Source organism: Dermacentor albipictus, chromosome 1 (genome assembly GCF_038994185.2).
Source record: "Dermacentor albipictus isolate Rhodes 1998 colony chromosome 1, USDA_Dalb.pri_finalv2, whole genome shotgun sequence".
NCBI classification, from domain to species: domain Eukaryota; kingdom Metazoa; phylum Arthropoda; class Arachnida; order Ixodida; family Ixodidae; genus Dermacentor; species Dermacentor albipictus.
Window position 1 is genome coordinate 45165023 of NC_091821.1, and position 27374 is coordinate 45192396.

General features: G+C 44.8%; 1 protein-coding gene across 2 annotated transcripts in view; it reads left to right on the forward strand.

Moving 5' to 3' along the window:
- Positions 1-27374, forward strand: part of LOC135906100 (collagen alpha-1(V) chain-like) — a 90109-nt gene that overhangs the window by 35361 nt on the left and 27374 nt on the right. For both annotated transcript variants that reach the window (XM_065437301.1, XM_065437307.1), the window contains 17 exons: positions 1121-1165; positions 4931-4984; positions 6097-6141; positions 6917-7024; positions 7827-7880; positions 8232-8285; positions 9317-9370; positions 9858-9902; positions 15090-15143; positions 16058-16156; positions 18354-18407; positions 18503-18556; positions 19247-19300; positions 22653-22706; positions 23729-23818; positions 25038-25091; positions 26275-26328. In XM_065437301.1, coding sequence (XP_065293373.1) covers positions 1121-1165; positions 4931-4984; positions 6097-6141; positions 6917-7024; positions 7827-7880; positions 8232-8285; positions 9317-9370; positions 9858-9902; positions 15090-15143; positions 16058-16156; positions 18354-18407; positions 18503-18556; positions 19247-19300; positions 22653-22706; positions 23729-23818; positions 25038-25091; positions 26275-26328 — 1026 coding nt within the window. The remainder of the gene's footprint in view (positions 1-1120; positions 1166-4930; positions 4985-6096; positions 6142-6916; positions 7025-7826; positions 7881-8231; positions 8286-9316; positions 9371-9857; positions 9903-15089; positions 15144-16057; positions 16157-18353; positions 18408-18502; positions 18557-19246; positions 19301-22652; positions 22707-23728; positions 23819-25037; positions 25092-26274; positions 26329-27374) is intronic.

Genomic DNA, 27374 nt, shown 5'->3' on the forward strand with positions numbered 1-27374 from the left:
GATATGTTACTCTGCTTGTAAGCAAAGACAAAAATAAAAGGAAAACAATACAGGTTTAGCTTTTAGGCTGAGGTTTAATATCATTTGCCGCCTCTCATTGGTAATATTTTTTGGGGTATGACACAATCTTTAGTAAACGACCGTAGTAATAGGTGACCACTATTATATTCGAATAGTGTCTCACCTTGCCCGCTTCGAGTCGCCGTGCTGTCACCTGGAAATTTATGGCTTCTAGAAGTCAAGTAAAGGACGCTGACTCTGCTGAATTGTATTTCGAAATGTGAATCCACCGATAGCTGACGAGGACACGAATGTGGTCTTTTCCCGAAGAAGTAGCAACACTGATGTACAAGTTGTCTTTGCTTGACGGCGGGCCACATATACGTCAGCTTTGGCACATGACCACTCGAACGTACGTATAGAGCAGCTACGTGAATCTTCGCAAAACTAAACACAACGCTTAAATGCTACGCGGAAGTTGCTATCGTGCTGACAGCTCGTGTACTGGAGTGCTCTGTGGAAGGCAGTTAGACTCTGTCGTGAGACATGGTGAATAGGTTTAACCACTACGTTTGATATCGAGCGCCACTGCGTCGAAGTTGAGGTCCTCCGTCCTCGCGTACTATTTATTTAATATTTGTTCTTGGAAGGCTGAGGCACATGCTGTGTAACGCTGAGGCTAGTCACAATACGAGTTTTTGTTTGAAAGAACGCAAGGAAGAATACCGACATGGTGTCGACGGTGATTTGCGCCTATTATGAACAGTACGACTTCTGACAGTATCCAAAGATAGTGTTTACCAGAAGAACCAAGTTCACGCTAACAACGACCGCAAGCCAAGTTTTGAGACTTCTCGTGGTTGCCGTGGTTGCACATAAATGGAAAGCAGAAAACCAGCACCACAGCTTTCAAATGAGTAAGTGTTCATGCTGATTGGCTTCTCACAGGTTTGAATTTCTAGAATGATCTGAACACTACTACCAAAAATGAGTCGGTAACTTGAAAGACCAAAAGGGAAGGGCGCACGAAAGAAAATGAATTTGGGCACAGTCGAAAGCGCCTATGTAGCATGCTACTTTGCCTGAAAATTGCTGATTATGCCTTTTTGAAATGTTGCAGGGACCACCAGGAAATGCTGGTTCGCACGGCGGAAAAGGAGATATGGTGAGGAGTGGAATGTAGTGACAACCTGCACGCGCGTGAGGAAACAATCGTATTTTTCATGCTGTACAGAAGCCTCGTTATTTCAGGACAGAAGCGCTTGCAGGAACAGGACCGCTGTTTTGTAACGATGCTTTCTACTCGATTCTATGCCACTCTTATCATCCACCGTTCTCGGCTAGTTGATCGTATTGATGACGCGCGTGAAGCGTCTCTCTTACCACCGACGAAGGAATAGCATTGGAAAAGGCATCGCTACAATATCGCCGCCCAGAAGGGCTCTAAAATGCCCACAGAACACTTGAGCGGCAGATAATGCAGCACCGCTGATAATGCACGATGAAGTGTTGCGCATTCTACTCGCATTTCTGCGAGCGACTGAATTGATCGACTCAAGTTCGCATATATTCATTTCGTGAAAAGAGACGCTCAAGTAGCAAAATTGCCCGTCAAGTCTGAAAGGCTAACCCATGCCTACCACACGTTCGAGCGTCACACACAATACCTCGCCTTGCGCAAACATGTTGATCTGGTAACGCTTTACGCAGCATCAAACGAGGCTACCATAGCCAGCTACCCGCAAAATGCCTCTTATAACATTGATCCGCACACTGTGCGTCATCTGCCAATTATAAAGGAGGTGTATTAAATAAGAGCCGATGACGGGTACAGCGATTCACCGAGCACCGTCTCCAAGCTCGAGCGTCTGCTGCACGCAATGCTTTTTCCATATTGCTGCCTCTGCACAGTTGTTCCACGTCTTCATTGAAATATATATTAGATATATTTTAAATTACCAGTATGCGACCGCGTCTGACTGAATGAGGACGAACTTATAAAGGAACCTTAAGCCACTCCGAGCTCAAAATTTTTATATATATAATGGAGCTGTTTACAATGAACGTATAGCTGCGATACCCTTATTTCTTTTTGTGAAATGCTGCAATAGCAAAGCTGCAGGCGTTTGGTTAACGGCTACGCGGCCTCCGCAGTTTCTCTCTCGCCATCGTTACATTCCCTCAGGGTTCTTTTCCTCACCGCATACTCTCACTCACTGTCACCAACTCCACGCAGTGCAGCGAAAGCTACAGGTCGCACCAATGCTTTAGAAAAAAAAAACAGCCTTTAACTTAACGCTAAAAAGACGTGAGACGAGGGCGAGAAGCACAGAGAACACGACGCTGGAATGAACAAGCCGAAAAGGTGGACGAACAGGGCCCAATGTGCTAGAAAGTAGCACTGTTACGAAAGTTGGGCTATAGTAGGTGTCTATTTCCGAATTGAGCCATACTTAACTGCGGCGACGACTCAGCGGCGACGACACCCAAGGTGTCGTCACCTCGAGCCTTACTCGTAGCCGCTCGCCATCGCCCCTTGCAGGAGCAGTGATCCCCATCACACACGCTGGTACTGCGGATCGAGAGAAGTGGTACGTTGTGAGAAAGGGCGCTATCTTCTGCAGCCCTTGAGGGAGTCCGGCTCAACGTCACGCGGACTGACCCCAGCATAGAGTGTATTAGAGTACAGTTGAGTTGACCTGCCGTGGTTGCTCAATGGCTATGCTGTTAGGCTGCTGAGCACGAGGTCGCGGGATCGAATCCCGGCCACGGCGGCCACATTTCGATGGGGGCGAAGTGCGAAAATACCCGTGTACTTAGATTTAGGTGCACGTTAAAGAACCCCAGGTGGTCGAAATTTCTGGAGTCCTCCACTATGGCGTGCCTCATAATCAGAATGTGGTTTTGGCACGTAAAACCCCATAATTAGTACGGTCGAGTTGGATGAGCGGCCGGAGCAGCGCATGCTTCGTAGCGAGGCGCCCGACGACGAAAAATACTGTGGCGGCGCTGCTATCGAAGTGTATCGGGCCGCATCGAGATCGTGCCGTTAGAAATTGCTGGCTATTCTGCTCCGCGGGGTCGTTCGTACTGCTTCGCACGCTGCTGTTTGCGATCAGAGCGCTCAAATTGTGTTCCTAATTACATAAAACGTGTATTTATGTCTCATAAATAAATTCCTTTCTGTGTTTTTATGCCGCGCGGTGATTGCGCGTGCATTGCAACCGCAGTGTTGGATTTCATTCTGCTGTGTTATTGTAGTTGCCTTGGAGTACAGTTATTCTGCTTGTTGTTCAAGCAGCATGTCTCTCGTGTGTATTCCTGCGCATAGAGTTTTTGTGAAACGCAGACGAAAAAGAACGCTACCCTTGCTGCTTGCCGATTTAACAAATAAAACACATCTGCCTCTCATATCTGCGCCATGTTGCGCTGTTCTTAGATTTACGTGAAGTATACTGAGAGAAAACAAAATGCAGCGCAACATTCCGTTAATGTTTGCGTCTTGCTCGCGTAACCGAATGCGGAGTAATTGGTACAGGATCTTTTATTGGGTCGGACCTTGGGCGCCAAAAACGGCTTTATTTAACTATTATATATTGTAATCTTTAGCCCGTAAGCCACGTTAAATTTTTTGGCTGTCAATGCCTAAAAAAAAAAATGAAAAGAAAAGCTGGCGCGGTAGTTTAATTAGCGGCAATAGTGGCTATAGCACTGAACTTTCAATCAATCGAGGCCGCTGAATTCGATGGGGACGAAATGTAAAAGCACTCATGTACATTAACGTGCATGTTAAAGAGATATATAGTTATTTTTCCACGTAAAACACCAGAATTTTATTTAAAAAAGAAAGACGGTCTCGGTGTCCTTAGGCTCTTTTCTAGGGGTCTAAACAGAATGAATGGCTAATTTCGCCGTACAGATCCCACTGAATTGCTATCTTCATGTCAGGGAAAACACGGGGAAGGCGGAAGATGGCAATTCAAGCCGATCAGCAAAGCGAGAACAAGGTAAAAGCGGGAGCCAACGTTTCGACAAGTAGATTTGTCCTTGACCTTGAAAAAGACAAGTCCACTTGTCAAAACGTTGGCTCCCGCTTTTACCGTGTTCTCGTTTTGCTCATCATCTTCATGTCACTGGTTTTAGGAGGAAGTCTGAACGACGTGGCACATTTTGTGGGAGATCATGTACTCAGCCAAATGCAACGTTTTAGCTAGAAACAAACACATATTATTTTCCAATTACCCTAGCCTGTACATTATCAAAACAAAAGCACTAAGGGACTCCAGCTGACATGGCGCTCTTTCAGAGGTTGAATCAAGGCGAAAGCTGGCTTCACCTTTGCTGCTAAGAAGTTGCAAGAGCTGCCACTCCTGAATTTCTTTAAAAACCTCATTGGGGCAAGCGTGCCTTCTGTTTAGAAACACACAGCCGGCTATCGTCACGTTGGCGCCATCGTGCCTCGTCGACCGACCAATCGACAGGTTTTACCGTGGTGACGTCACGCGCAAGGTCCTGCTCGCGTCACGATGTGCGACGAAGGGACCGGACAATGTCGGGGAGGAGCACGTGATCGCTTTCTCGAATTTGTAGCTTTCATGCAGCGCGTGTATGGCGCTGCCACGTTCGCCCAATGATGACCGTTGCGGTATTTTGTACACCTTGCGCGTGTTTATCTAAAATCTGTTCAAAATATCAGAAATGGTTTAGGGGCCCTTCAAGCGTGGCCAATGCGTGCATTAGCTCTATTTACTACTGCTATATATACTTACCTTATTTTTGTCCCCATTTCGCACTGTAGCGTAGCCAACAGGGTTTAGCCTTGTTAACATTCCGACATGTTTCCCTTGTCACTTCTACCACCTATTTAATAGAGGTGGCAATATTATGCTCGCCGTTACACATCTGATAACATCTCCAAATTTGTGCGCAGGGGCATGCTGGACAGCAGGGGCCCACGGGATTCCCAGGTCCTCGGGGCGTCAAGGTATGAGCATGAGCATTCTGACGTCTCTGGTGAGCACGCTCGTTTTGATTCCAGCGCCGAATGCCTTGGTTACTTATTTGACAGGAGTATACAAAAACAAAATGTGCGAAAGAAGGAAAAGGTTCGTCGCTTATGTCATGTACATGCAGTGCTGCTTTGCAATTCAAGGCCGACCGAGAGGGTAGCTTGTTTAGTGGGATCTTGACAGACGCAATAATTAAATAGAAAAAAAAAGAGAAATATGAGTACATTCATGAGGGACGTAGATTGTGCAGTGATTTAATATTAAGTGACGGCTTGAAGCGTTCAAAAAATGAGACACACTGTAAATACACTTTTAACTATGAACATTATATATCACGTTATATTGGCCCTCACATGTTGAGCTACACCAAGAAGAGAGAACGTTGTACAAATCAGTGCATTAAATCAGTAGAGCGCCCGAAAAGAAATCTAGCTATCACGAAAAAAATTAGTTGCTCCATGCCATTGCTCAGTGACCATTTCATTTGTGCAGTAGGTAATAATTTTTTATACACAGTAGATTTTCTATAACAGTGAAGTGTGGTTAATGACGGACACGCATCGTCCCGATAGGTAGCTTCTACATGCACAGCCGCTTTACCAGGCAGGCACGCTACAGTATTCATAACAACTCCGTATCTTTGGCGAGAATCGAATATTCGAAGCAAACAATATCAAATACTGAAACCGAAAACTTTGATCCAAATGTAAGCTGTACGCTTTGCACTCAGGATTCCCGAATATTTGCAGTCTTAATAATATCATTCCGCAATACTACCATTCTTTAACTATATATTTTACGTATTAAACGATATAATGAGGATCCGATTATATTTTCCTAAAGCAAGGAACATTGCCCATTGCTTTAAACGTTTCGCACGAGGAAAAAAAAAAACATATGATAACGTGTTGTGCATTGATCCTTTTCCTCGCGGACGCCCCCGATATTATCAATAGTGGAGACATGCGAGCCAATGACACAGGTTGGAAAAAAAAGAAACTAACAAATCCTTACTAAATATGGCCCCTGTATTGTATGTTTACACCTCCTATATTCTTGCATTCTTTTCTTTCATTTTGAAATGCAGGGTGACGATGGTCCACGAGGGCCGCTAGGTGACAAAGGCGATAAGGTTCGTGTTTCATCACACTGTCACGACGAGTACGCTTGTTCGTGCACAGTTTCTGTCTTTCCATCACTGTGGTACCAAGGAAGTGCCAAATATTACTGTTTGGGCTTTAGCAGAAATAGTCAATTTGCCAGACTTAACTCGATCGTACAACTGGGCGCCCACACTATAAAAGGCTCTCAAGAAGACCGACAACTGGACTCCATGCAATGTCTACAGCGCGGTCAACAAAGTGACTGCGCTGTAGACCAGATGATGCGGAGGACATGTCGCTGTCACTGCGAAGGTTTTTGTAGCTGAGCATGTTTTCCCCAAATCACACAAACAGAAGAAAACAAAGAGTACATAAAAAAAGACCAACGTGACGTTGTAGGTTGGTGTAAAGAAACCGCGACGAATTTTCCGCTGACAGCTTGCAGACGCCCAATAATTTATCACCGTCATCAGTCTATTTCTATGTCCGCTGCCAGGACGAAGGCCAGTCCCAACGATCTCCAACTATCCATGTCTCGCGCTAGCTCATTCCAACTTGCGCCTGCAAATTTCCCAATTTCCTCACTCCATCTAACTTTCTGTCGTCCTCGACTGCGCTTGCCATCCCTCGGCACCCATTCTGTAACTCCAATGGTCCACCACCTATCTGCCCTACGCATTACATGGCCTGCCCATCTCCTTTTTTTTTCTCTGAACGATAATTTCTTGGTTCTGACTAGGGAGGCGCGTCTTCGAGGAGTGAGCGCGCACTGTGTGCAAGTGCGCGTGACAGTTGTAATCGCAGGGCGCACCGGGCGTGGACGGTCAGAAAGGTGACCACGGACTTCCTGGTGACGGGGGTCCTCCGGGTACCGAAGGCGTCCAAGGAATAGAAGGTCCCGAAGGCCCCAAGGCAAGTATGCGTCGCGCCTACGGTGTACGCGCCCACGCGTATAGGTAAAATAAGAAAAAAAATTACGCACATTGAACGTACGTTTTGCAATATATGTGAAGCGATTAACCGAGTACTATCAAACTTCTCATCCTCAGCGACGCGTTTTGCAGCGTAGCGATTGCGTGCCTTCCCGGCAAATCAGCAAGGCGCGGAAATCTCGGCTACACGCGACCCACGTAATCCTCGCGAGCGCAGATTAAATTGCCTCCGGGATCGGCCCACTTTTCATCATTCAATCTCTGGGATCAGCCCAGTTTACCATCGCACCATCTCCAAGACAGACCCACTTTACTAGACAAAAGAAACCTACCGAGCAGACGCGCTAAATCACCTGGAAAGAAGGCGTAGAACAGTTTGGCTTCAATAAAGGAACTGCGCGCTTGAAGACTCATATCAGTTGCACCGAGAATATTTAGGTACCATTAGTTTTTTTTTAACCGCGTAATTCCGTAACCGCGTAATCTCCAGGGCTAGTACCTCGGGCTGCACATAAGGCGAATTCGTTATATGAGTGCTGTTCTTCGTGCGAGAAAGTCGGAAAGGCAGCAGCAGCACTCATAAGCAGCAGCCATGGTCAGCAAAACAAGCTGAGGGTTCAAAAAGCAAGCCTCGCATAAAAAAAAAGAAATAAAGATACGATAGAAAACGCATAGAAGCGAAGCTTGGTGGAACTCTAATAGTGTTGTATGTTTGCGTTGTTTTCTTCTCACATGCGTGTCTAAAAGCTGTGCGCTCTTTAACTCCTTGAAAACTCGCGCAGGGATTTGAAGGACCTCGAGGAGAGAAAGGGCCCCCAGGAGCACCGGGTGAAAAGGTTTGTTGTGTCCTTATGATGTAACGATCCAGGCATCGTAGTATTATCTACACAGGGTGACTAATGTTCTGACAACATGAAGGAGAGTGTCATAACACTTCTGAATCAAGCTAGTGAAGGCCCATTGGTTTTTAAAGGAAAATCGGCGAGCAACTGCAGCCTGTGTTTTTACACCAGATATGCCTAAGCTGCTGTTTTAATGTTCAGTTCCTGTTGAACACCGCTTCGATTCCGACATTCGCTCGTATAGGGTATCGTTCGGCATGAGAATGATCGTTAAGTAAAATGCCTAAACCTTTCTGTCTTTTTGGTGCTTACTGTTGATTAATATCTCCTCGTTTCTCCATCCAGGGTAAAATGGGCATTCCAGGATTCCCAGGATATCCAGGAACGACAGGACCGAAGGTGAAGCAGCCACATATAGCAGGGACTTTAGTAATAAGATCACATTAGCCATAATTAGCCGCGGTAATATTTTGAACGCGTGCAATGTTTCTTGAGAAACGGCGCGCTGTGATAGAGAAATGCAGGACTTCCCGCTAAACTATTATCTCAGAAGAAAAATAAACACAAATAAACAAAAATAAACACGTGTGATTGATACCATAATACACTGCACTGACTTCATTTCAAGTGCATTTTAGTGTACCAGGTGGTTGCACATTACTTGCGTCACTAGCTTTGCTTAACGGAAACCTTAGCGTTAGAGTGACCGTCAAGTCTTTGTTAATTGGTTTGTATTTAAATTAGGCCTTCAGGAGAAGACCAAGCTTATGTATACCTACTAGCTGATGGAGCTTGCTGAAAGCTTTTATGATCACTTATATTGTAGTCCCGTTGCACAGGTCTCGCAAATAAACGTCAATATTGTACACAGCCTTATCTTATTCTAGGAGATACTTATCACACTCTATACGTGTCCTCATATATCTGTCTAGGGCGTGAACTTTCTTTTCGTAATCCACGCAAAGGAAGTGTTCACCATGTACCGCGCATACCTATAGGCTCCTGTCTCCCCTGAGGATTAAACCTGTTGTTCTAGAAATTCAATATGCACTTTTTGTTGGAAGAAGCCACTTACTTTGTGAGCAACGTTCAGGTACTATACGTGCCCTTCACCATTGCGCAATGAGGATTGAAATCGATCTTTGTTAGCACATGTTTAGAATTTCAAAGGACACACAAAAAAAAGACAGTATCAAACTTAGAGGGTGTATATGCGCTTTCTAGAGCGGCGCTTGCTTCGTTAGCTAAAGACGTGTCCGTGAGCGCTCGACGTGTCTTCAGTGTGCGTCCATGCTTTTTTGTTGTTGTTATTCTTGCCTCTTGAAGTTCGAAACTCTCTGCAACGGTTTCGCTCAAAGGAATGTCAGTGATACTGTCAGTGTGCTAAGGTTGTTAGCGCCCTACATGAATTTGATAATGTTCCATTGCAGGGCGAAAAAGGATTTCACGGAAAGACCGGAGAGAAAGGTGACAAAGGCGACCGGGTACGTGTGTGCCTAAGACTCACGTTCTTGAGGCTTATATTCCAATATACGCAAGTTACGGAACTTTTGTACCTACGTAAACTCATCACGCCTAGTCATTCGAATTAATTTCTACATCAGTGTCACAAAAAAGATGATTTGTTTATACCATCTTCCACTTCTAGCGAACAAATCGGTTACCAAATAAATATGTGGTAATCTAAAGAGCACGTAACACGCATAAAGGACCACACTGTTTAGCTTCATACTTGTTCTTGTGAATCTCGAAGAAACTCTCCCAGTAGGCGCGTAAATGACCGTAGAAATACCATAGCGCGAACAAAAAAGCATGAAATCAGATGCTTTGAGAAAATCTTCAGAGCAGAAATTGTTGTTAAGAGCCAGAGACTCGACACTGCAATTATTTTTTTTCCTTTGTTGTGCAAGAAACTTGAAAAGTGGTGGCACAATAGGGGAATAAACGTGTCGTCTTTCTTTTCTTTTCTAGGGACCAACCGGCCCACATGGAGAGCGAGGCCAAATTGGACCGCGGGTAAAAAAATCAAAAACAATACTAGTGAAATTTCTGTCGTGTGCTAGCACTAGCACTCGAATTCGCTTTACGGGCAGTCGACCACGAAAAAAAAAATTAGATATATAGAGCCACCAGGGAATCATGATCTGCTTTGTAGCGTGGTGATACATCTGTAGAATAGGGGGCGGGGCAGGGGGAAAGCTTTTATTTAGGTGGATTAAAATAACCATGTGTATGCATTGTATGATGCTAGTCAGCTTATAACTTTTAGCGGACCTGTAGCACGTATTCACTGAGGTGTTCGATGTATCCTGTGGCGAGTGCAGCCACGAAAATGGTGGTGAATGCTTCAGGGGATCCCGACGGCCTTACAGTGGACATCCTCGAACGGGATGGTGTGCTGATCATTTTTCTCTTCGCCCTAATGTTCAGCAACTGTTGGAGTAGGTCATGGTGTCGTCGGTGTTAACGCTGCTTTCGTCGTCATTTTACTTCCGTATCATCCATGAATCGATGCACTGGTGCTAAATGATGCAAACGACGTCAGAATCAACACCCCCTGGTACATCCTGGAAACAAATGTGGAACACGCGGCCGCGTTAGAGACCTTGCAGCAGGTCACCAGCCCCGAGGGTATGCAAATCTGCTTACCAGTGGTGTAGCCAGAAATGTCTTTCGGGAGGGAGACAGGCACTTGACAAGAGGCGGGGAGGGTGAGATGGGGGCTTGGCTGGCCTCACAATAACACACAAATTTCAAGTTGGGGGTGAGGTGGGGGTGAGGAGGTACATGTCCGGTGTGTCTCCTCCTGGCTACACCACTGCCACTCACCTATTCAGCCCTGCAAGCAGGTCACCACTGGTGTTATCTATAGCATCGACGAGACCATTTGAAGTGCCGATTTGCCGATACTCATAAGGCCAGCTACAGATGAACCTGTTATCACACACTTTTCTCGCGCTGACAGATCACGTTTTGTGAAAGTTATATTCAACGGTTAATCACTGCCGGCACACGTCGAGGTAGGCCGTTTCTGGCATCTAGCCCGTCCTTTTATACGGTGACCACTCCAATGCAAGAAATACACGAATCTTGAACAGTGATCAGTGTCTCTACAAACGCCACAGCACGTTCCCACTGCTCCGAGCTTCACAGTACTAATAGCTGCAATGTCACGGCTTGGAAGTGCCCTAGCTGTTTTTCAGACAGAAATGGACATTTTAAAGCGTAAGGTGAAGGACCACTCGTCTCACGGTGAAGCTGTCAACGTATTTCGAAAATGACGCCGACGGCGCTCCTGTCACAGACGTTCATCGAGGTCTACCACAACCTATACGATGAGCAAGCGACATCCGTCGTCGCCGCCCCCATTGTCTCCTAGGCCGAGCAGACATGGTGCCATGGACAAGGAAGCCAACGAGAAGTGAGCTGCGGAGAGCGTGATGGCCCGATTCATGGCCTATATATCAATCTCCGACTTGCAAGGCACAACGATAGCATGGAAATTCGAGGGGACGACGAACGCGTAGAATGCCCTGTTTGTTTTTGTGATATTGCCAGAGCAAGACCGGCAGGTTCTCGTCGTACTGCAGTCATTGTTTGATGCTCTTCCTATGCTTGTTACTAAGCTGCACGGGCCAACCCACCGTGAGCTCGGAGTCAAAAGTTTATCGATGTGCCAGTGGAAAACTAGAGATACCATGTTTCGTATTTGATCCTTACGCCGGGGCAATCTTAGAAATCGGCTTCCAACCTGATCAATATTATTCCATTACACTACCTGACTACGTAGCTGATTCTATCGCACGTGCAGCGCTCTCAAGACCTAAAAAATTGAAAGGACCTAACAAATTGTTCAACTAACAAACGAGGCCACTCGCTGAATATTCGATAACTCTGGATGCCGCCCAATGAGCCCTGCGTGATCAAGAAGCTAAAGCGCTCGGAGGCCACACTACTTTTACGAATCAGAACGGGTTCGGCGTACACGTCAGCTTGGTAATTTGAGACTGGCAACACGGCTACCTCATTATTTCATTTCATTTCATTTCATTTCATTTCATTTATTCAACCTTAAGGGCCCGAAGGCATTACATAAGGGGGGGGCGTGTATCAAAGTAAAACAGCTTCATAAGAAAGTTGCATAATAAAGTGCACATTAGTTGTAATAGGTACATAAAAAGAAAATTTCAAAAAAGAAGAAGGCGGCACATATACACAATAACAACAAGGCGATAAATAAATAGATGTGGTATTCATGTGGTTATGTTGGCATTATCGAAATCGTTTAGTTTTTCGCGGAATATTTTGCGATCACTGCACGAAACAATGTGATCCGGGAGTGCGTTCCAAAGTGTTATGGCATGGGGGAAGAATGAGCTGCTCATCGCCGTCGTCCGGCACTTTATCGCCGCCAAGGGGCGACTATGAGATAAACGGGATGATGTTCTAAACGGGCGTTTTAAGAGGGCGTGTCCTGAATGGGTGAAATAAAAGAAAGTGTGAAGAAGGCAAAGACGAGAAGTTACGCGCCGTGAAGCAAGCAATGGGAGAGACAAAGTTTGTTTTAAGGTGGTTACGCTGATATGTCTAGAATATTGTGACGTAATGAAGCGAGCAGCGCGGTTTTGTATGGCTTCTAAGTCATCGGCGAGATAAGCTTGTGAGGGATGCCAGATGGATGATGCGTACTCAAGTTTGGGTCGCACATACGTTAAATATGCTAGTTTTTTTATTTCAGACGATGCAGATTTTAGGTTACGTCGTAAATACCCTAGTGTGCGTGAAGCTTCGCAGCGAATTGTTTGGATATGTTTCACCCATGAAAGTGATGGCGTCATATGAACTCCTAGATATTTGTAAGTACACGTGTGATCAATAGGAACAGAGTTAATGCGATAAGTGTGGTGTACGGTGGTGTGTTTGCGCGTGAAAGATATTACCTTGCATTTAGTGAGGTTAAGAAGCATGTGCCATTTTTCGCACCAAGAAGCGATAGTATCAAGGTCGTGTTGTAGGGCGATTGTGTCGTTAGATGTATGAAGGGGGTTATAAAGAACGCAATCGTCTGCGAAAAGCCGCAGCTTCGTTGATATGTTAGTGGGAAGGTCATTTATGTAAATCAAAAACAATAGAGGAGATAAACCTGCGCCTTGGGGAACCCCGGAAGTTACACTGGTAAGGGTTGACTGAAAATTGTTAGCATACGTAAACTGAACGCGTCCTGTTAAAAAATTTTCAATCCATTTGATAATCTCGGGGCGGATACCGAGAGAGGATAACTTTGCAAGGAGATGGTTGTGAGACACGCGGTCAAAGGCCTTAGAAAAATCTAGAAAAATTGCATCTATTTGAAGGTGATCGTCTATGTGTAGTAGAAGGTCGTGAGTAAATTCGGCAAGTTGAGTTTCGCAAGACAAACATTTACGAAAACCGTGTTGTAAAGGGTAAAAAAAATTGATTGATTCTAGGTAATCCATTAGGTTAGATGCTATAATGTGCTCAAGGAGCTTAGATGGGACACTGGTTAGAGAGATCGGACGGTAATTAGTGGGGTTATCGCGCCTTCCTGCTTTAAAAATGGGAATTACCTTCGCTTTTTTCCAATCGTCGGGAACGTTTCCTGTGTTTAAAGATTGTTTAAATATAAGGTACAAAAATTTTGTAGAAAGAGTTATAGTACTTTTAAGTAATTTATTGTTTATGTCGTCGCAGCCAGCTGAGGATGATATTTTAAGAGAGCGAATTAGATTAGATATGCCATCTGGGTTTAGTTGCACTTCAGGCATTGTTTTTGCCGAGAAGCTAGGTAAAGGTTCCATAGTGCAGGGATTAGGGACGTGAAATACCGACGTGAAGAACTCATTTAGGGCTGCTGCGGAATTAGTAGGGCTTATTAATTCCTCATCTGAGTCAACGAGATTTATTTCGTTAGTTTGTTGTTTCGTGGAGATGACACGCCAGAATTTGTTTGGGTTTGAGCGAAGCATTGTAATTAGGTCAACAGAGAAGAATTTGTCCTTGGCCTCATTTATTGCTTTAATATATTCAGTCTCACAGAGGCGGTGTCGCTCCCATGCTTCTGGACTATTTGTAGTTTTGGCGGTTCTGTAGAGGCGTTTTTTCCGGTTAAGTAGTGATTTCAAGTGTTTGTTAAACCATGGGTTATTTGAGTCGGACTTAATAATTATTGTAGGGACATATTTGTTTTTTAAGCTTAGCAACGTGTTTTTATAGAGCTCCCAGTTAGCATTAGACTGCGGCGAGATCGGCGATGCGGAGCATCTTTATATATGGTCCTGCCGGCGGTACAATGAGAAGCGAAACTTTCTACTTGGCACCATAAAAAAGGAGAGGATTTCACACGATTGTGCCGAACGCCTCGTGTTTCGAGGAAGTAACCAGACCATCTGAAGAGAAGTACGGCGCCTTCTGGCGTTTTTTCGAGACAGTAGACTTTCAGGCGTGTGGCGACGAAATGTACACCGAGAAATGGGTGCTACAGGCGGAGCAATTGCAGGCCTCGTCTGCCAGGCTAAAACCAGCTGTAACATCACCACCACCACCATTCATCAACTCTTCCACGTGCTGCGACCGCAGCAGAGTGTTCCCGTATATCTGCAAGGAGCTCGTATATGTTCTGCATGCAGTTCCAGCTCCATCACGGGAAACAAACTCTCAAGACCAGAAACCGACGTCTACAGACCTCAGTGAGCAACTGTGGTGTCCATGTACACCTCCGTGTGAAGCGGCATACTCTGTCTTCTCTGTCTCTTTATCTTTTTTTATTCCTTTTTATCCCTCAACCTTCTTCCCCTTGTGTAGGGTAGCGAACCGGACTCGTGTCTGGTTGACGTCCTTGCATTTCTTATCTATCTTCTCTCTCTCTCTATGTTGTACCTGCTTTATCGTTCGCTGACTTGTATTCGTTATATTTTGCCGAAAAAGAAATGTGTGCGTGAAGGCCATCATTCTTCATGTGTAATCACATAGACCGTGACTTTCGGAGGCATTTAGCGCTGTTTTTGTAAACATACATCTTTTGAGAGTGTTCCGGAGTTCATGCAACTTCGCCAAAAATTATGACTTTGGAGTAAGCACTTGCACAACGTTAGTCCAGCCATGATTCAAGTCACAATTCCAGAAATTGTGGAAAATACTTGCTCTTTACTAAACGTGCTGTTCATCTTCTTTTACTCTCTCAAGGGGAACAGGGGCCAGAGAGGAAGAGTCGGAAAAAGAGGGGCGCCCGGAGAAAAGGTGACCACCGCAGATCTTATATACTTCAAGTCGAACGCTTTATAAAAAAAATATGTTACGACAGCAACTGCTGTAGTCTTTGTTTCTACCGAAAAATTTAGTGACCAAACTCTTACGTTTTCTGTTCAATCGACTCAATCGACGGTAATTTCCGACGATGCATTATGTAATGCCGTAGGTAATACACAGCAATTAGGAGTTAAATGCTGAGTGAAAAAAAAAATGTTACTGTGTGGTGTGTTCAAGTGCAATATGCGTGGCAAGTTGGTATAACACTCCAGGAAGCATGATACCTAGTCAGTTCAATACTTACTTCTGAAAATATAAATGAAAAAAAAGATTTGAAGGGTTTCTTAGAGTCTACTTCCTAGTGGTGTCATAAACGTAAAGTGAACAGTCATGTGTGCATCTCACATCTTAAGTGCGCGTAGGTTAAAAAAAATAGCGTGCAGCGCCGCGGTGTCACTATCGAAGGAAAAATATCTACGGTGATCAAGGAGGTTATCCTGTGTTCGGTGTTAGTGAATGTTGGAAACGTTACAAAAGCATGACGCGCAAGCCCACATGCGGTAAATGTTAAAGTGGCGTTTACATATATTGGAACGCAAGAAGCCGTACCTTGGGCGTACGTATAGCAAAACTTCCCCTTCATTAAATTCTCATTAGCACAGCTTCTTACATAGTGAACCCGAATTTTCGTCCCACGGCAAGACAAGCTGGCACTGGTTCTAGTTAAATTTATTTTTTACATTTTCGCGCTGCATTGCTGAACATTGTTGCCGTGTTTCACCGTCATGCTTGCTGACTGATTCTGTCACACGACTAGCTGCTGCCCATCGCAACATTTACGTATGGTGATGGTTTGGTGCTTTATGCTTCTCCAGGCCGACCTGATATGTTCTATGCCATTTCAGGGCAGCACCGGAGAGCCGGGACCTCCCGGTATTCCCGGCGAGAGAGGGCCCCAGGGCCCTGAAGGCGCTAGAGGATTCGTGGGAGTGCCAGGATCACCCGTGAGTTACATCAACGCGTCCTCGTTCCAGCGCGTGGGAGAGAGGAGATAGAAACAAAATATTTGGTCAAAAATAAATAAAAAAAGGTAGAGAGGTTGTTCAGAGATCCTAAGTCTCTATGCTGCTTTTCCGCATAGAGATAAGGGGGATGGAGAGAAAATATGAAAGTGTGGTGATAGAGATGCCAAGTAGCTACGTATACACATGATGACCGGCTGCGTACACATGTTCACTATGCTCCAGCTTGTACCATCTATGCACTTTAGCTCATCACTGACAGCTTCGAGGCCTAAGAAATGTAGCCAGGATCTAGAGTCGAGACCACTATCCCAGAGAGCAGGTAGGAATGTACCTATGTTGCACTTGGCTCGGTCGTTCTCGCGCTAAGCTTCCAGAAACTTTTTGTTTGGAGAGCAGGCGGCTCTCCTCCTATCGTAGTCAGTTGGCGCCTTATGTCTGTCCTGTAATGACTTGAACAACTGAGGAAGACATACGCGGAAGGGCGCCGATGTTTACAGGTCAATAACTTTAGTCGGTTTATAGCCTGCATCGAAGCACTAGCTACCTCCTGACATTTCCGGAACCGGTGTTCCGCTTAAAAAATACACGGATACAAACACTGACGTAATGTGAAAAGAACAGGAGGACACAACCCGCAAGACATTAAATGAATATATTCTGCAGCCACAACCGTAATTACTGTAATGTACTGTTGTGGTTACGTACGTCGATTTTATGATCAATTCTTTTGCAAGCCGATTTTCTATCAAGGGATTTCCCTCGTTTCTCATCGTATATATATAGGTGTCTTTTTTTTTAGCTGCACCAAATTAAAAAAAAATGTCTCTGGCAGATAGCACTATTTTAACCCATGGTCTGAGTTACTCGATGAGGCGGCCATTACTTCTAGGTGAAATCAAAATACCTAACTGAATAATGAACATAATTACGTCAATTACCTTTTTAAGTAATTTTTTTACGGCGCCTGTTTCAATCTACGAATTATAGCCGGTGACTTCGCAAGGCGTATCCAATTGGAACAGATTCTGAATAGTGCACCAGTTTTGAGGTATTCATTTCCGCAGTGTCCGACGAAATGAATTCGCGTTCCAGTTACCTTTTTTAAGAAAACGCTATTTTATGCACTGAAGCACAAGAGTAACCCGAACACCGATGAATTTCGTCGGGCACTGAGCATTAATATCTCAAAGCTGGTGCAGTCCACAGAATTCGTTCCGAATGAATACACCTTGCGAACTAACTAGCTACAATTCGTAGCTTAAAATACGTGCCGTAAAAAATAATCAGCCAAAAGGTTAATTTGCATAACTATGTTAATTATGTAGTTGAGCAGTTTGATTTCTCGTAGAATTAATGACCACCTCATCGATTAATTTAGATCAAGGGTTAGAATTGTGCTATCTGCTGCAGGCAAATTTTGAAAAATTGGTGCAGCCAAAAAAAAAAGCATCCCGTATGGTGTAACTATCCTTGAGTGGAATGGGATAAGTTTGGGCAATGGATAAGCTTCAGGCAACGGCCAGCACATCTCGCGAGATTCAGGTGCAGAGAGTTCAGTTGTCCTTTGGTAAGTACAAGGGAAAAGGCTCGCGTGCATGACGTGACACTCTGCCAACATCCCGCTTGGTGGTCAGAACTTCTTGCTCGTATCGTAGGCATATAAGACGCAGGTCTTCCTCATTGCACAAGAAAAATCACGGACCATCATGTGGCGTCACCGTAAGTCTGACGTTAGAAGTTGAAGCACTCAGAATTAAAGGCACTCAACGCGACCTGTGTGCATTTTTTTCTTTACTTCAGACAGCTTGTATTGTAACATAAACTGCAATCTGGACAGGCCATTCGTCTTAGGAATTCAAAGATGAATAATTTTTGGGAATCGCGTTTTTTTTTGTGATACGTATGTACGCTTTCTTCATCAAATACTCGTTAGTTGCGAGTAACGCCATGGAGTGTCTGTCAGTCTCCTTTCTATCTGCGTCTATTGGCACTATGGTCTTAAAATCCTGCATTCGTTTTATTTGTTGGTGACATTATAATGCCATCCCTGGAAGCCCTAGTTCCTAACGATTTGAGAGCTGTTTGCGGCTCTCTGTAGTCTTTTTAAGAAAGCAGAATCGACAAACTGGGGCGATGCCTGTACGCAGCTCTTCTCTTTCTCGCAACAACAATGCAGGGTGCGTCAGGAAAGGATGGGCCTCCGGGACCTCCAGGGGAGCGAGGGCCACCCGTAAGTTTCCAGTGTCTCAGCCGCGCCGCAAATTTACTTTTGTGAGTTACTCAATTTTCGGCAGGCACCAATAACATTCCTTGTACCGTTTTCAGGGTGAAACCGGCACCGCGGGACCTCCAGGCCCACCTGGCGTCATCGGACCGGCGGTATGCCCAGTGCCATTGCGTTCCCACGTCCGCCATTAGTAATTTTCTCGCTAAACTTGCCACTGTACCTTAAAAAGGCAGTCGTTTTTCTACCTCTATAACATACGCCATCTACCGAGAGGAGCATGCTTGTATAGGGCGTCAGATACTACTGACACTTGATAACACAATTTCCAGCAGGGGCACACACTCCAAACTTCATCTGACAGTCCACTGCGAGATATAGCTATAGCTCTTAGCTTGTAGTCGGGTTCGTAGTGTCCATGTCCCAACTACAATCTTTTTTTAAAATTTTGGCAGTAGATATGTTAACTGAAGCACGTATACTAAAAACTTGAGCTATTAGGAGATAATCTTCCTTTTCCTATACAGAAGAAGCAAAGCATACCTTCACCATTATTTATTCACTAACGCTTCCTTTACAATTTCTTCCTCACTTTATTAACGCGTATTTCGGAAGTGATTCCAGAGAGTGAGTACAAGTTGACTGACACGAAGCGTTGTAGTCGCGATGCCAAACATGAACTGGGTCAGGATTTCTCGCAGCGTTGTAAGTCTTCGCAGGCAATAAAGACATGACAAATGAACTCGTTTATTCAGTTTAGATACTTATACATTGTGAGCACATGACCGGCGCAATTGTGCGCGCTATTTCATTTGTTATAGAATACTTTTTCTTATTTTTTCTAGGGCCCTCCCGGTGAGACCGGAGCATCCGGCGACATCGGACCTCCTGGTCGTCCGGTGAGAATATGCTGGGATGCAATGGTGTCTTGTATTGCGATAGCAATCACGCAGACCCTCGGGGCACGTTCTCGTCGCCGTCGCTGGCGCCGCCGTCACCGCTGTCGTGCGGTTCCGAGTGCGAGGCGCATGCACAGCAGTTGCGGCCTAGCCCACAATGTCCCCTTGACTCGCGCGCCTCCTGTTGGTGCCCCCGCGATGGTTGCGGTTGCGGGGGAAAGCATGCGAGGGTGCGACGAGGAGCCTGGTGGTTTGATGCGCGCCGTCTTCCCGTGCACCCAGCGATGGAGGTCACGTGATTGTGCCCACGCTGCCCGCGCGTTCTCACGCACACAATTCCCGCACGCCGTGTTTGGGGATCACTTGAACTGCGGGTGCCAGGGCGAAGGGCGGTATATATAAAAGTGCAGTCCTTATCATAAGGGGCCCTCTAGCGTAAAAGAAAGACGTTTACGTTAAAGGACTTAAGTTTGGCCGTGTGTCAGGTGTATAACTGACATGTCTAGACTCATTTTATCGCGATAGCAACTACATGGACACTCCAGGCGTGTTTCTGCCGTCGCCGTGATATTCTGTATAAAGTCCAAGGGCGATAACATCGTCACTGCGCGGCGTATGCTGTATGTGCGAGTAAAAGCCTGCCAGGGTGAGCCAACGGTGGCGGCTCAATCTCGTGCGCACAAGGGAGGAAAGCGGGGAGGAAGCGCGCCGTCTTCCGTCGCGCGCAAGGCATCGGGGGAGGGAGGTGGGGCGTTCTACTCCGGCGGCTGCCGCGTATGGCCGCGCGGCCCCTATCTTGAAGGCGAGCTGCAATGCGGACAGAGTGCGCCGAGTGTTTATAGCTTCGTGTGTGCTGTGTTCTCGCCGCTTAGTTTACGTTGATGCGAATGGCAGCATGAAGGTCAATGCACTTGCCGCTGCTGCCGCTCTTCCTCACGCCAGCATTTTGACAGCGAGTGTCCGCGCTCATCTATTGAGACGTGTTTATATTTGCTTGCGCGCGTGACACCATGCTTGTTACTTAGTTAGTAGGGGAATGTTTATGAGTTTATACGGCCTATCAAGCTACTGCTTTTGCTTCGTAGATCTGTCTACTAATTTGCTAACTGTTCTTCCATATGACTGGTGTGTGGGAAAGACGATTCCAGTTCACAAATCCGGTGACACACTTACGCAGCAACTACAGGCCTATCTCACTAACAAACATTTCATGTAAAATTCTTGAGCATATAAAATATTCGCATTGGGCTTAGTTTTTAGAATCCAACTCCTTTCTTGACCCTTGCCAACATGGTTTCCCTAAGTTCTTTTCGTGTTAAACACGACCCCTACTTACCGTTTATTAACGATCTTTTTGCAATTTCTGATTTAGGTACCGACATCGACTGCGTATTTCTTGATTTCGCCAAAGCTTTCGACTCTGTGACCCATGATTTGCTTCTTAAGTTGTTTGAACTTAACCTGGACGTAAAGGTGCTCGAGTGGATAAAAAACTTTTCTTTTTAACAGGACGCACTTTGTAAACGCCAATAACTGTAATTCTTGATTTTCTAATATACCAGCAGGCGTTCCTCAAGGGTCAGTCCTGGGTCCACTTCTCTTTCTAATCTATATTAACGATCTTCCGAACTGCGTTCTTTCTTCTTCCATAAAGCTATTCGCGGATGATTGTGTTCTCTACCGTAAAATTACTAATCCTTCTGATTCTTAAGAACTGCAGGACGAACTTAACCGCGTAACTGAATGGTTTACTAATTGGTACATACAACTTAATTCAAATAAATGTAAAGCCACAAATACCTCGTAACGCTGCCATGCACACGTACTTTGGTGCTCCTGTGATGTCAGTTACCTCTTAAAAGTATCTCGGCCTTCACATATCAGATAACCTTTCTTGGCATTCCAATGTTGCCTATGTTACTAATAACGCTAACTGCATGCTTGGGTACTTACGCCGTAATTTTTGCTTGGCCTCTTCCACCCTGAAGTTGACTCTTTAAAAACCTTTAGTTCGCTCCAAATTTGAGTATGCTTCAGCCATTTGGGATCCGACTCAGTCTTCATTAGTTTCTACTCTAGAAAGTATCCAAACCGAGATGCATGCTTTATCATGTCTAATTATTCTTGGGATGCAAGTATCTCATCAATTAAATGAACTGATAACTTACATGATCTTTCGTCACGCCGTAAATGTTCCCGTCTCTGCCTTTTTCACAAAGTTATTTGAACTCCCCTTTTTGCCCCTCCGTCTTACATTTCGTCCCGCACTGACCACAGCCTTAAAGTTGGATGCCATTGTGCCGCACAAACCGTTACAATCACTCATTCATCCCTAGGACCAGCACGAACTGGAATCGCCTTTCTGCATCAGTCGCACTCATCACCGACTTTACCAGCTTCAAGACCGCTGTTCAGAATGCCGTTTGTTAATATTTTTGGTTGTGTTTCTACAGCATTTTTTTGTTACTCTACTCCTTTCTGTAGCACCTTCCGGCCCTGAAAGTATGCGAAAAGATAAATAAATAAGTAAATAAATAAATAAATAAATAAATAAATAAATAAATAAATAAATAAATAAATAAATAATTTCGCCTGTCAGACGAAACTGAGACTGTTTTTGTTTCCCGTCAATTTCTTTTTGAGGGGATCCCCTTCAAGCTCGTTTCAAACATTAGACATTGAATGTACCCTACAGTGGTGCACGTTTAGTGAGCTCCGTCAAATATTCGTATTCTATACACCATACCGAGCTCAGAAAATCAGTTTCCCTTTAGTCGGCGTGTAGATCGCATAATGTCAAGCCAACTTGACTGACCTAGCGCTGTTGCAGGCGGCACAATACAGTGCATTTAAATCGGTTTTAATCCGTTCAATGTTAGTGCTGTAAAGAAAAGGAATTAATGCAGGAAAGCTTTTGAGGGGAAATTATTTCTAAACTGCAATGCGTTAACCATGGTTATAGATAGATGATTCGAGACACCTTGTAAAGCTTCTTTAAGGTACTGAAGCCCTACCGTTCTGATATTAATGTTTCTCAAGTCGTATCTGCGAACGTTGCTCAATAGTGTAACGGCTCGGGCTAGTTGGTAATCTCTGCCTCAATGGCTATGGTGTTTGGCTGCCAAACCCGAGGTAGCAGATTCGATTCCCAATGCGTGTATCACCCTTTCTGCCCCGCTACGCTAAGACTTTATCCAAATGCGGATGGCGTACTACGCCATGTGTGCAATAAAGACGCCAACCAATTTTCTTTGGCCAAGAGCCCGTTTACTCGAGTAATAAGGTCCTGTGACTTTATTTTGGAATGTATGTTATTAAAATGCTGCCTTTTCTTGAACTGTCTGTTGCCCAGGGCGTTCCTGGTGAGACAGGCTTGCCCGGACCTGCAGGAAAAGAAGGTCCAACGGTACGTTGCTCACAGCTGCACTAATCGCAGTTTTGTCAATGCAAATTCATTGCTGCTTGCAATATTTGAAGTTGATCTTCGCCGAAATTGTGGAGTTCAACGTTGAATACGGCGAAATAGGTTGTGCTGTCTCTACGCGCTGTGGAGAGGAGCGCTCATGACATCTCTAGCTTCATGACCGTTTGTAATAGCTGTGCACTCAGTACTTTGTCAGTTGGGTTGTACGTGCGAGCGTTGCAGTTTGCATTTGCGGCAGCTTTGCAGCCCGAAATAGGCGCAATGATGTTCGAAAGAGATGAGGAAAACTGTGCTGACTGAGAGGAGGCTATTGTAATGTATGCACTACAAAGTCGTGAGAGTTAGAACACCATTTCAGCCAGTAAAACCAAAGTGATGTTTGCAAGGAAATGCTGCATTGTCATGGGATATGAGGCCGTTTATGACGTGGACGTTACACTTATTTGCTTAGAAATTTCTGAGTTTCACTTATCTGATCATGTGAGCAACCACTTTCATAAATGTGTAAATATGGTTTGCAAGTGAATGCTAACTGCTGCATCTAGCGTCTTCATTGCATGTGTTTGTTACTCATACGTGGAGGTTCATCCTGTACAAAACTGCAAGCAAAATTAATACGGGATCTCCTTGCTACATTTTAAAGGAGTTATTACTCCTTTTTCGATACTGGCCGAACTATTGACTGATGGAGCTAATTGACCAGGGAAAGACAAACAAGAAAAAAAAAGAGAGAATCTGCCATAGCGCCCACGCATGCACCTCTTAGTACTATATCTTGCAAACCCTGACTTATACCATATGTCCCCCTGGAAAAAAAGAAAATCTAGTGCAAGAAGAGAACTTGCATGTAGAACGACATCATCGCGATAAGCAGCGCTGCGACAGGTTTAAGTCGAGCTAATGCTTTGTGTTACGATACGTTGTTGAATTTTCTTATACAAGGCGAACTATATTTATAATTTCATAACCGTTGTGTGTTTTTACTTTTGTTTCTATCCTCCCAGGGTCCTGTTGGCCTTCCGGGCAACAAAGGCCCCCCTGGGCCTCCAGGTCCTCCTGGTTTTCCAGGAGAGAGGGGAAACATGGGGCCACCGGTGAGTGCTGTGCCTGCTTGGAAGTGCGACGAGCAGCCGACTTAGTGGCGAACTTTTCGTTCATGCGCCTATAAAACCTATTATAAATCTACTAGCCACCAATTGAGTAATATTTGGTAACTTCGTAGCCGCCACTCTGCATATTCCTGTCGGTGACGCTGCGGAGAAGACAAAATGAACACTTTCTTTCTTGCGGTAGGAACAGCACTGCTGAAGAACAACGCGGCCAATGCTCAGTAAAGCTAAATTCAAGTGACGATCGTCTTGATTGGTGCATCCAGTGACGTAACCCGGCGTCTGGTCTGGACCGTATGCGACCTACGAATCGGGGCTCGTTGCGAAAGCGCAAGCAAACCTGCCGAACTTTCATTAGTTCTCGAGGCAGTTGAGCCTTTAGAGTTTCTTACGCTCGTTTTCTGAAGGAAGGCGGAGCATCTCGAATGGGCAGTACCGTTTCTTCTTTTCTTTCACGTTCCCGCTCTGTAGCGAACTGTCGAACCAACTAGCCCATTAACTCGTGCTGGTGTAGTTCAGCCTGTGAAAAAGGAGCGTGCAATATTACGTGCGCTCATGCAGGCGGTTATTGCGCTGTGGATTCAGCTGAAGCGTTTATCTCCATATGTGAAACAGGGCACAGGAAATGCAACGAACAAGCGAACACTTGCTGACATTTAGTAGATATTACAAACTCTTTGAACGGTTCATACATTTTATTAAGCATTCAGCGCTTTGTACGTGTCAAGAGATGCGAGTTCAGCCTGCGGCGTATCACAAGTAAAGCATTACCTTGGACCTTGCAGAGAAGTCGCGAATAGTAGTGGAGACAGTAGAGCAAGATGCTCATTGGTGGTAGACAATATAGTGGAGGAAAGCGCAAAATTTTGTTGCGGATTATACTGTGGCGCGATAAAAGCTGAAGTAGTTGAATGAACTCTTCACGGTAAGCGAAAACATAGTTATCAATTTACGAATTATGCTTGGCAAATGATACCTCTGGGTTTAAGTCTGCAAGCAGTCATATGAAGCCACGGACGTTCGTCTTCTGTAATTATAATGCTACAGTAACGTGATTTTTATTTCTGTACGGGTTGGTGTAATCAGTTACCCCGCTTCCAATAAGCTCACGCGGTATTAGATACAACGATGATGATGATCTCGGGTCGAATTGGCGAAAAAGGTGCCCACGCTCTCGACCTATTGTTTTCTTCTTTTTTCACAGGGTTTCCCTGGTCCTAAAGGGGAAATTGGGCTTCCAGGAGCGCTCGGGCCACCAGTGAGTATGCATCCATGTATGCCATCGTGTAACTCGTCATATCAATAATGCATGGGAGTGTGCGCGGCATTTTAAAGGACACCACGACAAAAGAACTTATTCGATGAAAATTACATAGAAAGCATCACATAACCATGTAAGCCCCATACTAATGGCCTAAAACCGGGCGTGTCACCCACTAAACGGCCCAACTTTAGCTGAGTGTGTGATAAGGGAGTTGAAACGCAATTGTGGATTTGAAGAACGACATTTATCTCGAAGTGAACTTGTCAGCGTAGAGGAATTGGGACACAGCACGTTGTAGCTCCATGGTCGGCCTTGCGTGGAATATGTGATAGAACTCGACTTTTTCAAAAAAAATATTTTCTCATGAATGTAAGCTGCATCCAGACAATTGTCCAAAGAAACTTCAGTGAATTCCGAGCAAGACTTGCATACAAATGATGCGCGTTGCCAATTTCACAATGCACATGCACAGCGTAGGTGCTCCCTCTTGTGTATAGACGACTCTTTCGCCAGAACGGATTTGTTCGGGAAAGCATGAATTTATCGTGATACCGCGCCGTGTGCATCTAAAAATGAATGAAAGAAAAGAACAGCTTTAGGGCGCACGTTACTGTCGAAACCGAATTATTTCAAGGCGAGTATTTAGAATAATTGTTGCACGCTAGACATAGTCCTCTATGAAGTTTCCTTGACTGTGTGGAATCGTTCACCACACGCCATCGCAAGTGAAACATGTAGAGCCGTGGGCGACTATGGCTGGGCGGGAAGAGCGTGCTTGAAGCACTCTAAATGTAGGACAACTGGCTTCCATGAAACTCCACGGTGCGCAGAGACCTGATGCAGTTCAACCTGATGCGCATACCTGATGCAGACCTGATGCGCTCATGGCCCACCGCAGGAGAGGAGTAACTGTTTGCAGCCATAGCCGGCGCTCCGGGGGATGCGGTTAGATATGCTTTCATAGTGTCGTAAGAAGTGTGGGGATTAGGCGGCGTGGTGTGAAACGTAACGCAAGCTGTAAAACGGAGCTTGCTTATTGCAGTGGACGTTGTCTTTAATATATGTCTGCTAAAGGTTGGATTAAGTTGTTGGAACGCTAGTTCCTGATGATGCCTTTACTCATTGATGATTCTGTAAGATTCAAATCGAATAAACATTTATGCTTGTCTTCTTTCAGGGCGAGAAAGGAGACATGGGCCTACCTGGTGACCCCGGACCTGCCGGTGAAAAGGTTGGTATCTTCAATGCTATCACGGATAGCCAGATAATAAAAAAAACACCGCATGTTGCAACGCTACAGAAATATGCCAGGAACGATATCAAGTTCTTATATGTATATATGTATATATATGATGCGTCATTGAATTCAACTTATCGGTGCACGTGCAGCCAAGTAGACAAGTTACTTACAAAACGTCACACCCATTTTAGATTGACTATTACGCACAAACGGGATGGTCTTTTTAAGCTGACACGTTTAAAAAAAGGAGCGAGCCTTCGCATCGACCTTTGTCCTCCTCTATGTACTCGGTAACATTGCCGGCATCTTACCTGAACAATTAACCATTTAGGTAAAAGCAGTGTACGTTTAGAGGACAGTTTATTATTATGCATCATTTTGGCAACTGATAGAACTTCTGAATGAAAAGATAAATCTTAACTATTCGTCTACAGGTGCTGCAAAACTAAAAAAAAAAAAACTATTTCTACAGTTTTTTTTTTTGTTTGCGAATCTATTACTATTCTCCGAAATAGCTTTTCAGCTGAGAAAAGAGCCAGAAGACACAGTCCGCTATAGTTCGTGCGAAGAGCTGTTCAGAGTTGTGATGCATTGTTTTGCTGATCCCTATCAATGGTGGCGAGTCCCGAACCTTATAACGGCCAATAAGCATACGGTCTTACGTAAACGTAGTTTTTTTTAACACTAATTTTTTTTATCACTTTCCTGTACAGAAGTATATATATCCTCATACGACTGTTGTAATGAGGCCATGGTATCGTGTATCTGGCCTTGGGATGTTCATGTTCCAGTTCGGCCAGCGTATTAGCTGGCCATAGATATACGTGGAATGAGAGACTACACAGAGATGCATGATTTCGACCATCCTTTCTTTATTAAAGATATTTTCTCTCTGATCGTCACCCAGCTTCTTTATTAATGAACGTAGTCTTCGTTTCTTATCGTGCTTGTTCCATACTTGTATACTAAAAGTTCTTAAGCTAAAAGCTCACGTTTCTGTACACTTAGATGCAGTACGTGTACTCGTGTTTGTTTCC